The 13,327-nt window shown below is 39.9% G+C and overlaps 1 protein-coding gene across 1 annotated transcript in view; it reads left to right on the forward strand.

The window, feature by feature from the left end:
* Positions 1-13,327, forward strand: part of DOCK11 (dedicator of cytokinesis 11) — a 200,737-nt gene that overhangs the window by 35,783 nt on the left and 151,627 nt on the right. Inside the window, exons 2-4 of the mRNA XM_030807271.1 lie at positions 11,166-11,282; positions 11,368-11,457; positions 11,971-12,053. Coding sequence (XP_030663131.1) covers positions 11,166-11,282; positions 11,368-11,457; positions 11,971-12,053 — 290 coding nt within the window. The remainder of the gene's footprint in view (positions 1-11,165; positions 11,283-11,367; positions 11,458-11,970; positions 12,054-13,327) is intronic.

The raw sequence follows: 13,327 nt of genomic DNA on the forward strand, positions 1-13,327 counted from the left end.
TTACAGATGTTAGCCACCACACCCAGCTGAAGTGTATATTTTCATTTTTAGTATATTCAAAGATATGTGAAGTCATCACCACAATTTTAGAACATTTTCATCACCTCAAGGTTATTCGTTTAAGACAGTCAAAAAACCTTTCATAGAGGTCAACTCCTAAGACTTCTTTTAAATGGTATCTCTGGTGATAGGGGGTTTGTCATAGGGAAGGGAATTGGCTTAAAGAAGAATATAAAGATTATAGATAGGGGCATGCTTTTTTGTTTCAGAGGAGGATGTGTAAAAAACAAAAAGCTGAACACCCAAGGGATAGTTTAACGGATGCTTGTCTGACTTAACACCCTTTCTAAGGATAGAGAGAGGCTAAGCTATAGGAGCGTTCATACAGTGAGACCCTATAAAGTTATAGAACATGGACAGGAAAGTGAGACATGAGTTTCTTTTTTTTTTTCTTTTTTTTTTTGAGACGGAGTCTCGCTCTGTTGCCCAGGCTGGAGTGCAGTGGCGCGATCTCGGCTCACTGCAAGCTCCGCCTCCTGGGTTCACGCCATTCTCCTGCCTCAGCCTCTCCGAGTAGCTGGGACTACAGGCGCCCGCCACCACGCCCGGCTAATTTTTTTTTGTATTTTTAGTAGAGACGGGGTTTCACCGTGGTCTCGATCTCCTGACCTCGTGATCCGCCCACCTCGGCCTCCCAAAGTGCTGGGATTACAAGCGTGAGCCACCGCGCCCGGCCAGTGAGACATGAGTTTCTAGAGAGACAAGAATTGGGAAAATAATTACAACTTATTAATAGGAGAGTATGCTGTAAGCTTAATTGAACTTGACTGAAGCTACATGAGAGCAATTGAGGACCAGGATGTGTTAGGGCCAATAGAACAGTAAAATTCAGGGCATGATCAGGAAGGGCTTTTTGGCAGCCAACTGTAGACACCTGCCTCACCTCACCAAGAAAACCTAGTTGAAGAAGGTGTGCCTGTTTAGTCACGAGTGGGATAGACAGCATAAATGTAAATCACCTCACCATATCCTGAAATGTTATACCACGAGGTGGAGCATCTCCTGACGTTTTAAAGAGGTAAACTGAAGTCAAAAGAGCTATCACTTTATTTACTTTACATAGCTTTTGTTTGTTTGTTTGTTTGTTTGTTATTATTAATTCTTGAGATGGAGATTCGCTCTTGTTGCCCTGGCTGGAGTGCAATGTCATGGTCTCAGCTCACTGCAACCTCCGCCTCCCTGGTTTAAATGATTCTCCTGCTTCAGCCTCCCGAGTAGCTGGGATTACAGGCGCCCATCACCACATCTGGCTAATTTTTATATTTTTGGTAGAGACAGGGTTTCACCATGTTGGCTGGGTTGGTCTCTAACTCCTGACCTCAGGTGATCCGCCCACCACGGCCTCCGAAAGTGCTGGGATTACAGGCATGAGACACCACGCCTGGCCTTACATAGCTTTTAGAATATATTATCTCATGCAGTTGTATAAACTTAAAATATTGGGCTCAAAAAAGGTAGAGATAATTTCAATTAATGGATAGATTCAATATGATGGATGGTGGAAAACTAAAATATTTGTAGAAAGGTGCATTTTTGCCCCTATCAAGTTTGATTTTCAAACTAGAGTCTGTCAGTTTTCTTTACTCCATTATCAAGAGCAAGTTAATGAGATGGGTAGACTGATTGCCAGATCCCGTGTGGAAAATGATGTGTGGCTGCTTTATAGATTACTGAGCTTCTTTAATGGAGTAAGTTTATGCTACTGTGTTCAAATGATACAAACAGGACCTCTAGGAGGTTATGTTTTATTGAATGTAAGTGATTTAGGTGGCTAAATCTACATACCTATAGAACGCCTGTGCACTTTACAGTTTTTTCTGCTTAAGAATGCAAGGTATGTTAGAGTTCTGTTTATAAAACTCAGGAAAAAGTCAGAGATGTCTTTTTGTTGTTGTTGTTACAAGTTTAAGGTGAGCACCAAGATCTGAGGCAGGTTATAAAATAGTTGATAAGCATAGAATGAGCACAATCTAATTTCTCCTTGCAGGAATGAATTATTTGCAATAATTTGTGTATGTCTTTGTGAACTCGTTAAATTCTTTGATTTGTTAGAAAGTCATTATGTATCTCCAAGGCACATTTGTTTTTCTTTCTGTCAATAATGGTGTACTAAAGAACAGAAAAAAATTTCTAATTTTAAAAAAGCTCTTTGCCATTCTAGTCTCTCAATTATTCAAGCCCTTCATTTCTTAAACCTCTTTTTATTTTACTTTTGAGTCATTTAAATGCTTATTAGCACAGAGTGAACACAAAAAGCCAGGAGGAATTGAATTCAAATCAGTTTTCCTACCTGTCAACCAGTTTGTTGAGTAAAGTTTTGGCTAAATTGAGTTTTGGGGTAGAAAGTTCATGAAAATTCTATTTATTCATTTGTAGATAATCAAGGTTATTTGCATAATATTTGAACTGGCTGTAATGAAAAACGTTTGTTAACCGAGTGTGAACTAATCATATAGTGCATAGTCTTGTTTGTTTCTTATTGTTTTTAAAGTAAATTCTTTGTAAGTTTTTAAAAGTAGCTCTTGAGTTTTTGTAAATAGTTAAATAGACTTGGAAAGGGGAAATAATTCGGCAGTTAAAACAATTTCTTCCCTATGCTAAAACTCTAAGGGAAAAAATGGGTTTTATGTTTCCTTAATGTTTCTATGTTAGATTTAAAGGCCTTCGAAATCATATTTTGCTGATTCTTAGAACATTAAGTTGTTGTTCCTAAATTAAAGCTGGGAACTGAAAATTTAATTCTGAAAGCATCAGCAGCAACTTGTCCTTCTCTTCTTGTGTGCTGCCATTTTAGCTTGGAAGGCATATGTGTAAGATCAGTCTCTTTGTACTATTCAGCTGGTGATCCCTACACAGAAACTTCTGGCTTTGTAGTTCTCAGGGCTCTCTCCTAGGTTGTGTGGAGGATATTGAGGTGAATTAGACATGGTCCCTTGACAATAGCATACTGTTGTTTTTTTGTAATTTGATTCTTAACCACTTGGAATTGAATCTGCCAACTCCTTTCCCCCAAGTAAAAGACCTAAGGTGCTAATCCCTACTCATTGATGACAAATGCTAAATTGGAAGCAACAGCTTAGAAATGCAAAGATCCTTATCCAGTTACACTAAAAGCTCTCTAAGCCAGTCATGTTCAGCATCATCAGGGCGATAGGAAGGCAAGATTTCACTTTGGTAAGAATGGTAGCGTAGTTTGAGTAAGTTTTAGAAAATTCTAAAATGCAAAGTTCGTTCAAGGAAATAAAATGTGGTTGGAGCTGAGAAAATGATTTGCTTTTGTTAAGTTCAACGCATAAAGGTTTATGTGGATCATGGTTAAGAGCACTGGCTCGGGAGTCCATCAGATAAAGATTTGAATCCCAGCTCCACAAATATGTGACACTGGACCTGCCTAAGCCTCAATTTCCTCATCTGTAAAATGGACATAATAAAATAACCTCTCACAGGATTTTGGGGAGAATTAGATGAGATCATAGGTATAAAATGCTTAACCGGGTATACAGCAATGCTTAATGTAAGTGGTAAGAGAAAGTACAAGGCACTGTTCCTGACCGACTTGGTGTTTTTGATCCTGCCTAGGAGACTAAGTAAACCACCCAAAAAGCAGTTAAGTATCCAGGGAATGTTATATATGAGTAAATGCCACAATAGATGGGAAAGACAATAAGGGCTGTTGGGGAGCGAGGAGGGCTATGCTATCATAAGAATCAGGTGAGCTAAGTGTGGGTTGGTAATAAACATGACCCACTGGTCTCATGGAAAGTATGACTTTTCGCTTAGCTGTTTACTTTAAGAAAGGTCAGTGTCCTGAATGCAGTTTGTATTTAGATTCTTACGCCAAGATTTTCCCCGGAAAATAATCTTTATGAAAAGATGTTCATGTCTATTTTGCAAAGTTGGGTTCCGCTAATTAAAAAGATGCCCCCCCCCCACATAATCATTAGATTGTAGTTATGCCAAGCTCCTTCAGTAATTGGAGTTCCTATTGGGGAAGAGACAAAGCGATGAGCTGCTGAAAGATGGTCACATTTAGAACAAACAGGTCATGGTCATAACAAAGTCAAATACTCTTTATTTGAACCTCATGAAGAAATTTTTTACAGGCTGGACACAGTGGCTCATGCCAGCACTTTGGGAGGCTTGATGGGTGGATCACTTGACCTCAGGAGTTTGAGACCAGCCTGGGCAACACGGCAAAACCCCATCTCTATAAAAAATACAAAAATTAGCCTGATGTGGTGGCACACGCCTTTAGTCCCAGCTACTTGGGAGGCTGAGGTGGGAGGATTGCCTGAGCCCAGGGAGGTTGAGGCTGCAGTGAGCTGTGATCAAACTACTACACTCCATCCTGGGTGACACAGTAAGACCCTGTCTCAAAAAAAAAAAAAAATCCTTACAGTTATGGTTCCATTATTGACATGCTGTAAAGGGTTCCTCTCTAGAAGTCTCTAATCTACAGTGGTGGCATCTCTCACTTCTGTGAATCATAACACAACTTTTGCTTCTCCTTATATTCACACACCACTCTTGACAGTTACCTAGTTTCTGATCTTACAGGGTTTATGAATAAAACTAGAAGGCAAGATGAAATGATCTGAGACCACATAAGTCGATATGGTGAAATTCTTCTGATCTAACGGGGAATAGAGGGACTCACACATTTTAGTGTGCAAACACACTTGTACAGTTCCTTTTTTGGAAGAAGATATGGCTATCAAAGGGCATGATAGATGCACAGAAATTACAACAGTCTGTGATCAGCTCTCACATCTTGGATTTATCTACCTTCCCCACGAGACTGTGAACTTCTCAAGGGCAAGGTCTGTTTTTTTATTCACCTCTGCATTACCAGGGGCTAGCACAGGAGCAGAACCTCAGTAGGAACTCAATAAATGCATCTTTATGCTGAACTCACTTTGTTTTCTGTGCTGCCGGAAATTGCATGCCCCCAGTGGCCATTTTGAGTGCAAAGTGTTATTTTAAGATGCTCTCTGGAGAAAGCACTCTAGGCTCTGCTTACAAATGTCTGAGAAGAAAGGAGAGCCGAATGACTAGGGGGATCTGGAGAAATTCCTAAGTGAAGGTGGTGGAGAAATGATGGGAAGGAGAGACTCACCTCTTTTTGAGTGTGCTACTTCTATCCCAAGACTGTTGTTATTTTTCATAAGAAAATGCTCAGATGTCATTGAAGCTGTAGTCTGACTGCAATACTGCAAAAAAGAACTTTTGGGCTAATCATTCTCTTTCTGAAACCGGTAGTTGCCGTGTTCCTCCTTGTGCTGAAACTCAGTTTGGAGGATGGGGTGGTGGTAGTGGTGGCGTGGTGGTGCAGGGATGTTTTTGAATTGGCCCTGTGCCCTACTGCTCAGCTTTCTGCCTGCTTTCTGGTATCCGTCCCAGTGTGATAAAGGAGAGATTCTATGAAGCCAGTGTTCACTTCAGACTTGCAGAAGAGACATTCTTAGAATTCTTAAGGAGAACTAGTTTCTAAAGTAAAAGATTTACCGGTAAACTAATGACCTTTGGTATGATATTTAAGCAGAAGTAACCCAGGCTCATTTTGCATTGCTTACAGATAAATATTATGTGATTATTCTTGTGTCTTACACATTTCTAATGATAACATGAATATGCTTGCTAGTCAAATGTGCTTTTGGATACATCAGTGGTTGGATGGTTGAATATATACATTCATGTACATTATTATGTATTTATTTTAGTATTACAGGCATGGTTTTATATTTATACACATACAGTTACGATGATAAAAGATCAGTCATCCTGTACTGTGAATGTACAGGAACCACCACAAAATTGTAAAGTCTAAGTGCTGATGCTGTTAGTGACCCTCAGTGAGGATCCATTGTTTCCTCTCTTTGGACCAGGAAGTGGACTGCAACTGAGTCTATTCTGACGAGTTTCCTTTTTTGCTATCTGTCCTTTCCACTTATATTAGAAATAAAGTTATCTCAATTTATGGAGCTGTGCATTTCTTCCCATTTGTAGAGTTTGCACATAGAAAGCTCATTGAGATTTGGTCCTTAGTGGCCTGTATAAGCAATGGAAAAGTGTACTGCATCCCACACCATGGTACCAAAATTGGCATTTTTATTTTACTAGAGATAGAAAAATGCAATTTATTCTCCTTTATGGGATGATATGAAGCTTTCTTTTTCAATAAATGTTTTCAATGAAGAAGATACTTGATTTGAAGAAAAATATGAAGTAAATAATAGTACATATGGTGTGGTAAATATGAGGATTATATGTGAATAAGTTCGGGAAACTAATAAAAACAAGGATTAGGAGTTGGGAGACCTGGGTTTGAATCCCGGTTCAGCTCCTAATGTAGACAGATGAACTTAGGCCTCCAAGCCAGTTTCTTGATGTATAAAGTTGAAATGATGGTATTTTCCTTGTCTGCTTGACAAGAGTTTGGTAACAAACAGAATGCATATGAAAGTGTTTTCTTAAGACTGCAAAGTGACCTTGAAATGAATTAACAAAAAATACTAATATTATTAGCAAGTTATTCAAGAAAACTTGGGAGTCAGTGAATGAAAACTTTCAAGAACAAATCGTTTTGTTTTGTTTTGTTTTCCCCATGGTGAAAACTGAGTTGGTTCCAAATTTAGGTTGACGGTTTTCCTGTCACTACTTACGGGAAGAAGACTGAAACATATGCTCACTTCTCTCCAGATTGCATAAATGCCTTCGCCTTTTACTTAGCACTGCCCCGGAACTGTATGGAAGTTGCTATTATTTGAATGTTTATAAAGTACCACTTATTGTAACGGGTTTTTGGAGTTATGAAAAAGCACCTTTGCAGGCCAATCAGTGTGCACACTGGCAGAAAGGATAAATTACAAACCTGAAAGAAAGACCCTCTTTGAGTGTACCGGAAGCTTTTATGTATAAGTCTAATAATAGAATGAGAAAGCTGAATGAGAAAGTTAGATAAGGGATATGACAGAGACTGCAGGGCAGAACCACCATTAAATCATGATAATTCTATAGGTCAAAGGTTTTCTTTGTCTCTGATTCCTGCAGAGTTATAACTGAATCCTACTGGAAGGGAAATGTAGGGTTCAGTCCCTTCTCATCTTTCTTCTTGGAGAGATGAATCCTGATTCACAGGCCTAAATCTTCTATTAGGGGAAGTTTTATGGGACCCAGAATAGCCATCCTAACTTTTCCGCAATTGAGCTACCCCCGACAAAGGAAGTAGGCATGAAGACCCAGAATGCTTAATCAGTTTTAAATGAAAAGTGAAACTTTGTTTTCTATAACATAAATATATGACCAAATATATATAAATATATGTGTTTCATTTTTAGAAGGTATATACTATACATTTAAATAAATGAGTAATTCAGGAATTGGAGAACATTACACTAAGTGAACTATGTCAGGCAAAGAAAGACAAATACTGCATGATCTCACTTATATGTGAAATCTAAAACAATCAAACTCATACAAGCAGAGTAGAATGGTGGTTACCGGGGGCTGGGGGCAAAGTGGGGGAGATGGTAGTCAATGGTGGGATACAAAGTCTCAGTTAAACAGGAAGAATAAGTTTGGTTTTTTTGAGATCAATAGTATAGCATGCTGAATATGCCTAATAATTGAGTACTGTACATCTTATCACTAAGAATAAATTTCTCATGTTCTCATCACAAGAAATGTTAAATATTTGAGGTGATAGATATAACTAGCTTAATTTCATCATTCTACATTGTATTAAAAATCATAACACCACTTTGTACCCCATAAATTAAAACAATAAGTGATTCATTTTGACATATTCTTTCCATATTAATTTGGAGCTACATTAGAAAGCTGAAGGAGGGCCAGGCATGGTGGCTCATGCCTGTAATTCCAGCACTTTGGGAGGTCAAGGCGGGTGGATCACCTGAGCTCAGGAGTTTGAGACCAGCCTGGCCAACATGGTGAAACCCTGTCTCTACTAAAAATACAAAGATTAGCTGGGTGTGGTGGCAGCCGCCTGTAGTCCCACCTACTCGGGAGGCTGAGGCAGGAGAATCGCTTGAACCCGGGAGGTGGAGGTTGCAGTGAGCTGAGATCACGCCATTGCACTTCAGCTTGGGCAACAAGAGCAAAACGCCATCTCAAAAAAAAAAAAAAGGAAAGAAAAGGAAAAAGAAAGCTGAGGAGGATTTTCTTTTTTTTTCTTTTTCAAATATACTTGAAGTAGGTACTTGTGAAATTATTTATTTATTTTTTTTGAGACGGAGTCTCGCTCTGTCGCCCGGGCTGGAGTGCAGTGGCGCAATCTCGGCTCACTGCAAGCTCCGCCTCCCGGGTTCACGCCATTCTCCTGCCTCAGCCTCTCCGAGTAGCTGGGACTTCGGGTGCCCGCCACCACGCCCGGCTGATTTTTTGTATTTTTAGTAGAGACGGGGTTTCACCTGGTCTCGATCTCCTGACCTCGTCATCCACCCGCCTCAGCCTCCCAAAGTGCTGGGATTACAAGCGTGAGCCACCGCGCCCGGCCTGGTACTTGTGAAATTATTGTACAGAGAAGTTGACAGATTCAACAGGTTAAAACATTGAAATTTGAGGACTGTTTTTGCAATCTGTACTAGGAAAATGGCACCAAAGCAAGACTTAGATTATTTTTAGTGCCTCAAGCTTGCTTTCTTAGATAGGACTTACTCATTCAATTTCTCTGAGAAATTGATCTCAGACTGTGAGCGTTAGAGCTGGAAGATGCAGTCAGTTTCCTTTTATTTGAGTCCATGGAAACACGGTAGGTATGGCCGAAAGGGGTCAGATTTTCCTGTCAGAAAATCTGAATTTCTCAAATAGGATTTTTTCCTTTTGTTTCAACTCATTTTGCAGTAGTATTTGCAGACATGAGAGGGATGATCAACTTGCTCTGATCTTTGTAGACATGGGTCTACAAATCCAAATTTAAGACTTGAAATAAAGCATAAAGGTTAGGATCTTTTAGATTTGTTGAACACTGAGCTTATTGGTCAGAGTAGTCTACTTTAATCTTTCTAAATAATCTTCTACAGGAAACTTTGAGATGCCCTTCAGATATGGAAATTGGGTATAGCTGTGACCTGTTGTGAACCATGTATAAAAACTATTCTCAACTTTTCTATGGATGTAGTGATACTAGAGACTACCTCAAATACTATGTACAAAAATACAGGTATAATCCCGATGCTATTATAATATTAAGTCTTAATATAAATTACATTTGGGGTTTTTATACAGTTTTTATTATAAAATTTTAAGGAAATAATTTCATATGAAACATCATCGTTAAAAATTACTACTGTCTGCCCAGCTTGGTTTAGAATAGAGTGTTGAGACATGGCTCTGGTTGAATCTGAATATCTCAAAGTTCATCAGCAATTAATGACTGGATGCCTACCGTGTGCCAGGTATTCTAAGTGCTGGGATTAAAGAAGTAAACAAATAGAAGAAAATCCCTGCCCTCAAATAGTCAGAGAGGTGAAATAGATGGTATATCAGATTGTGGTAAGTTCAATGAAGGAAAAAAAATGATAGGAAGGTAAATAGTGAGATCCCATTCCCAGTTCAGTACCATGCACATGAGAATCTTGGTATATTTCTTTCTTCTTCTTTCCGCCCCCGCCGCTCCCCCGCAGTTGCAGGGGTCAGGGCTGGTGGTGTGCACGCATGACAGCTATGGGTGCATGTACAGTAGTGATGGCCAGTGGTGGAAGTCAGGGTCACCTCATATGGCTGTGGGGGTTGGGGCTTATGGCATGCACACCTGTGACAATGAAAACTAGTGATGATAGACATTGAAGTCAGTTGCACGTGTACACACAGCTGCAGGGTCAGCCATGGGTGTGCAGAAGTGGGAGCCATCTTTGTGTATTTCTGAGGGGAAAAAGAAAAGCAGAGCCTTTGCAGTCACAGACCTGGGTTTGAATTCCAGTTCTGAAGGCAGGCAAGTTACTTAACCTCAGTTAGGTCCAGAGTCTCTGCATCTGTAAAATGGGGATAATGATTCAATCTGTTTCATATTGCTATGAGTGTTACATGAAAAAATGTACAGAAAGTGCTTAGCACGGTGCCTGGCATATAGAAAGGGCTCAGTAAATGTGAACTGTTATCATTACTCTTATTATGTTACATCCTGGCTTTCTTAGCATCACTGACCCTGCTTCTTATTACTTTAGCTTCAGGCTGGGCCCTACTATCAATGGCCAGCTCGCCTAGAAGAAGTCCAGCAGGGATCCACTGACTTTGTCACCTTGAACCTCACCCTTTCATAACCTGCCCACGGGATCAAGCATCTCTACTATCTATGCCTGCCCCAGCTATGCTGGAACTTAGTATGCCCATGAGACAGTGTCCCTGGTACAGAGTAGGAACATGAATGTTGACACTTTCTCCCCCAGCGTTGCCCAGAGAGTAGTACAGATGCAGTAAATAACAACAGGCAGACTTCCAAGTATGCCACTTTTTGTTTTACTTAAAATTCAATAATTTTTAGAAGGCACACAGATTAAGTAGAATAACACAGTTCTATTTCTCCAGAACTTTTTTTTTTTTTTTTTTTTTTTTGGAGAGACAGGATCTTGCTCTGTTGCCCAGGTATAAGTGGCACAATCACGGATCACTACAACCTCAACCTCCCAGGCTCAAGTGATCCTCCTGCCCCAGCCTCCCGAGTGGCTGGGACTACGGGCATGAGCTATCACACCCAGCTAATTTTTGTACCTTTGTTGGGATGGGGTTTTCCCATGTTGCCCAGGCTGATCTCTAATTCCTGGGCTCAAGTCATCCACCTTCCTCAGCCTCCCAAAGTACTGGGATTACAGGCATGAGCCACCATGCCCAGCCAGAACTCTTTATCTTTAGCAAGGGAATGTCTGTGTGTGTGTGTGTGTATATGTGTGTGTGTGTGTATGTGTGTGTATGTATTTGGGGTGTGTGTCTAGCTATGAAGAATATTTCTCTTGTGAAAGTGTCTCAATTAAGTACTTAAAAGTATCAGTAATTCCTTCTTTTGAGAAGTAATGTATCTTTAGTACATAGAAAGGAATTTAACTCTTGTGGATTTGATCATAATAACTTTATTTTTGTCTCTTATAAAGGAAAAGGCCAAAGTTGTTGAGCCCCTGGACTATGAGAATGTTATTGCCCAAAGAAAAACCCAGATTTACAGCGACCCCCTCCGAGATCTGCTTATGTTTCCAATGGAAGATATATCTGTGAGTTCACAAGCACTTCTTTAAAGAAAAAAACCCCTATTTTTTCAAGCCAGTTCTTACAGCAAGAATGTTCTTTGTGTTCTAGATCTCAGTGATAGGTCGTCAGCGCAGAACGGTGCAGTCTACTGTACCAGAAGATGCTGAAAAGAGGGCCCAGAGTTTATTTGTTAAAGAGGTAAGAGGCTCAAAGGCCACAGAAGAATATTCTTCATATATTTAAAATATATACAATATTTATATGTCTTTATATATTTGTAACCTGTTTATAAATAAATAAATGTAAAATATTTAAAGTAGTCTTCCTTTAATGTAAAGGTACAATAAAATTACTAACATTAACTGGCCTAAATAACAAGTCTATATGATGTTAACAAGTCTATATGATGTTAACAAGTGTATATGATGATAAAGCTTAAACATTTCCACAAGGTGTATATGACCTTAGTGTTTTCCTTTTGGATTTGAATACTCTTTGCACTGAGAGTCAGAGTATTCAAAGGGCATATGAATTGGGATTTATTGCCACCAACTGGGTAAGAGAGACACAGTTAATCCATAAAGGAAGATCCCAGTACAGTAATTGCCAAATGGTTTTAGAAAGCCTGTCGGCATAGTACCAGACTTTTAAAAAGTGGATATATATGTACTTTTCCTATATTTCAAATTCAAGATTCCTATTTTCTTTCAGTGTATTAAAACCTATAGCACAGATTGGCACGTGGTAAACTACAAGTATGAGGACTTCTCTGGGGACTTTCGAATGTTGCCATGGTAAGTTTAGCATTCCAGGAAAACATGCAACAGGAGAATTATTAAGCTTTTTTACCTTGTTAAAACCACTTGTGAGGCCGGGTGCGGTGGCTCACGCCTGTAATCCCAGCACTTTGGGAGGCCAAGGTGGGCAGATCACGAGGTCAGGAGATCGAGACCATCCTGGCTAACACGGTGAAACCCCGTCTCTACTAAAAATACAAAAAATTAGCCAGGCGTGGTGGCAGGCGCCTGTAGTCTCAGCTACTTGGGAGGGTGAGGCAGGACAATGTTGTAAACCTGGGAGGCGGAGGTTGCAGTGAGTGGAGATCGTGCCATCGCACTCCAGCCTGGGCGACAGAGCGAGACTCCGTCTCAAAACAAACAAACAAACAAACAAACACCACTTGTGAAACCTTTCAGTGATAATTTGTAATAAAGCAAATCTTCAAGTAACCTGCATGTTTGGTTAAATGCAGTGTTTTGGTTAATTGAATAGGTTTTAAACTTTCCTCTTTGAAATTCTTTCCAAAATGTATAAGAGCTCACTTTTTGGCTTTAGTGAACCTGTATTGATCATAAACTAAAATATAGCTGATGGTGGATAATGTAGTGAGCATTTTCCAGTAGTGCCAGTGAAAAAGCTTGATGATAATTAGTTCAGTTTGATGAACTTAGCCATCCTTTGGGAAAAGTGCATCTCTTTCAGTTGAATTGAAGGAATGGCATGAGCACACTGGCCCAGGAGCCAGACTGTTGGGGCCCAAATCTTATTTCTACCACTTACTAGCTGTATGACCATGGCTCAGTCACTTAACCTGTCTGAGCTCTCCATTTTCTCATCTCTAGCACTAATTCCTCACATGATGTCTTATGGGAAATGTTTTTGGAACAAATAGCAGAAGAATAAGACATTTGTTTAGCCCTTTGTAGTTTTCAGAGCACTTTCTAAAAGAGGAGAAAACTGAGTCCTATATGACAGCCTGGTCCTTGGAAAAAAAAAAAAGAAAAAGAAAACAGAGTCCTAAAATGACCAGTCCAAGGTCATACAACAAACAGCAAGAGCCAGAATTACACTGTTGCTTTTTTTTTTTTTTGGAGACAGAGTTTCACTCTTGTTGCCCAGGCTGGAGTGCAGTGGTGCGATCTCGGCTCACTGCAACCTCTGCCTCCCAGGTTCAAGAGATTCTCCTGCCTCAGCCTCCCAAGTAGCTGGGCTCACAAGCACCCGCCACTACATCCAGCTAATTTTTTTTTTTTAAATTTTTGGTAGAGACGGAGTTTCACCCTGTTGG

This window comes from Nomascus leucogenys, chromosome X, assembly GCF_006542625.1.
Source record: "Nomascus leucogenys isolate Asia chromosome X, Asia_NLE_v1, whole genome shotgun sequence".
NCBI lineage: Eukaryota > Metazoa > Chordata > Mammalia > Primates > Hylobatidae > Nomascus > Nomascus leucogenys.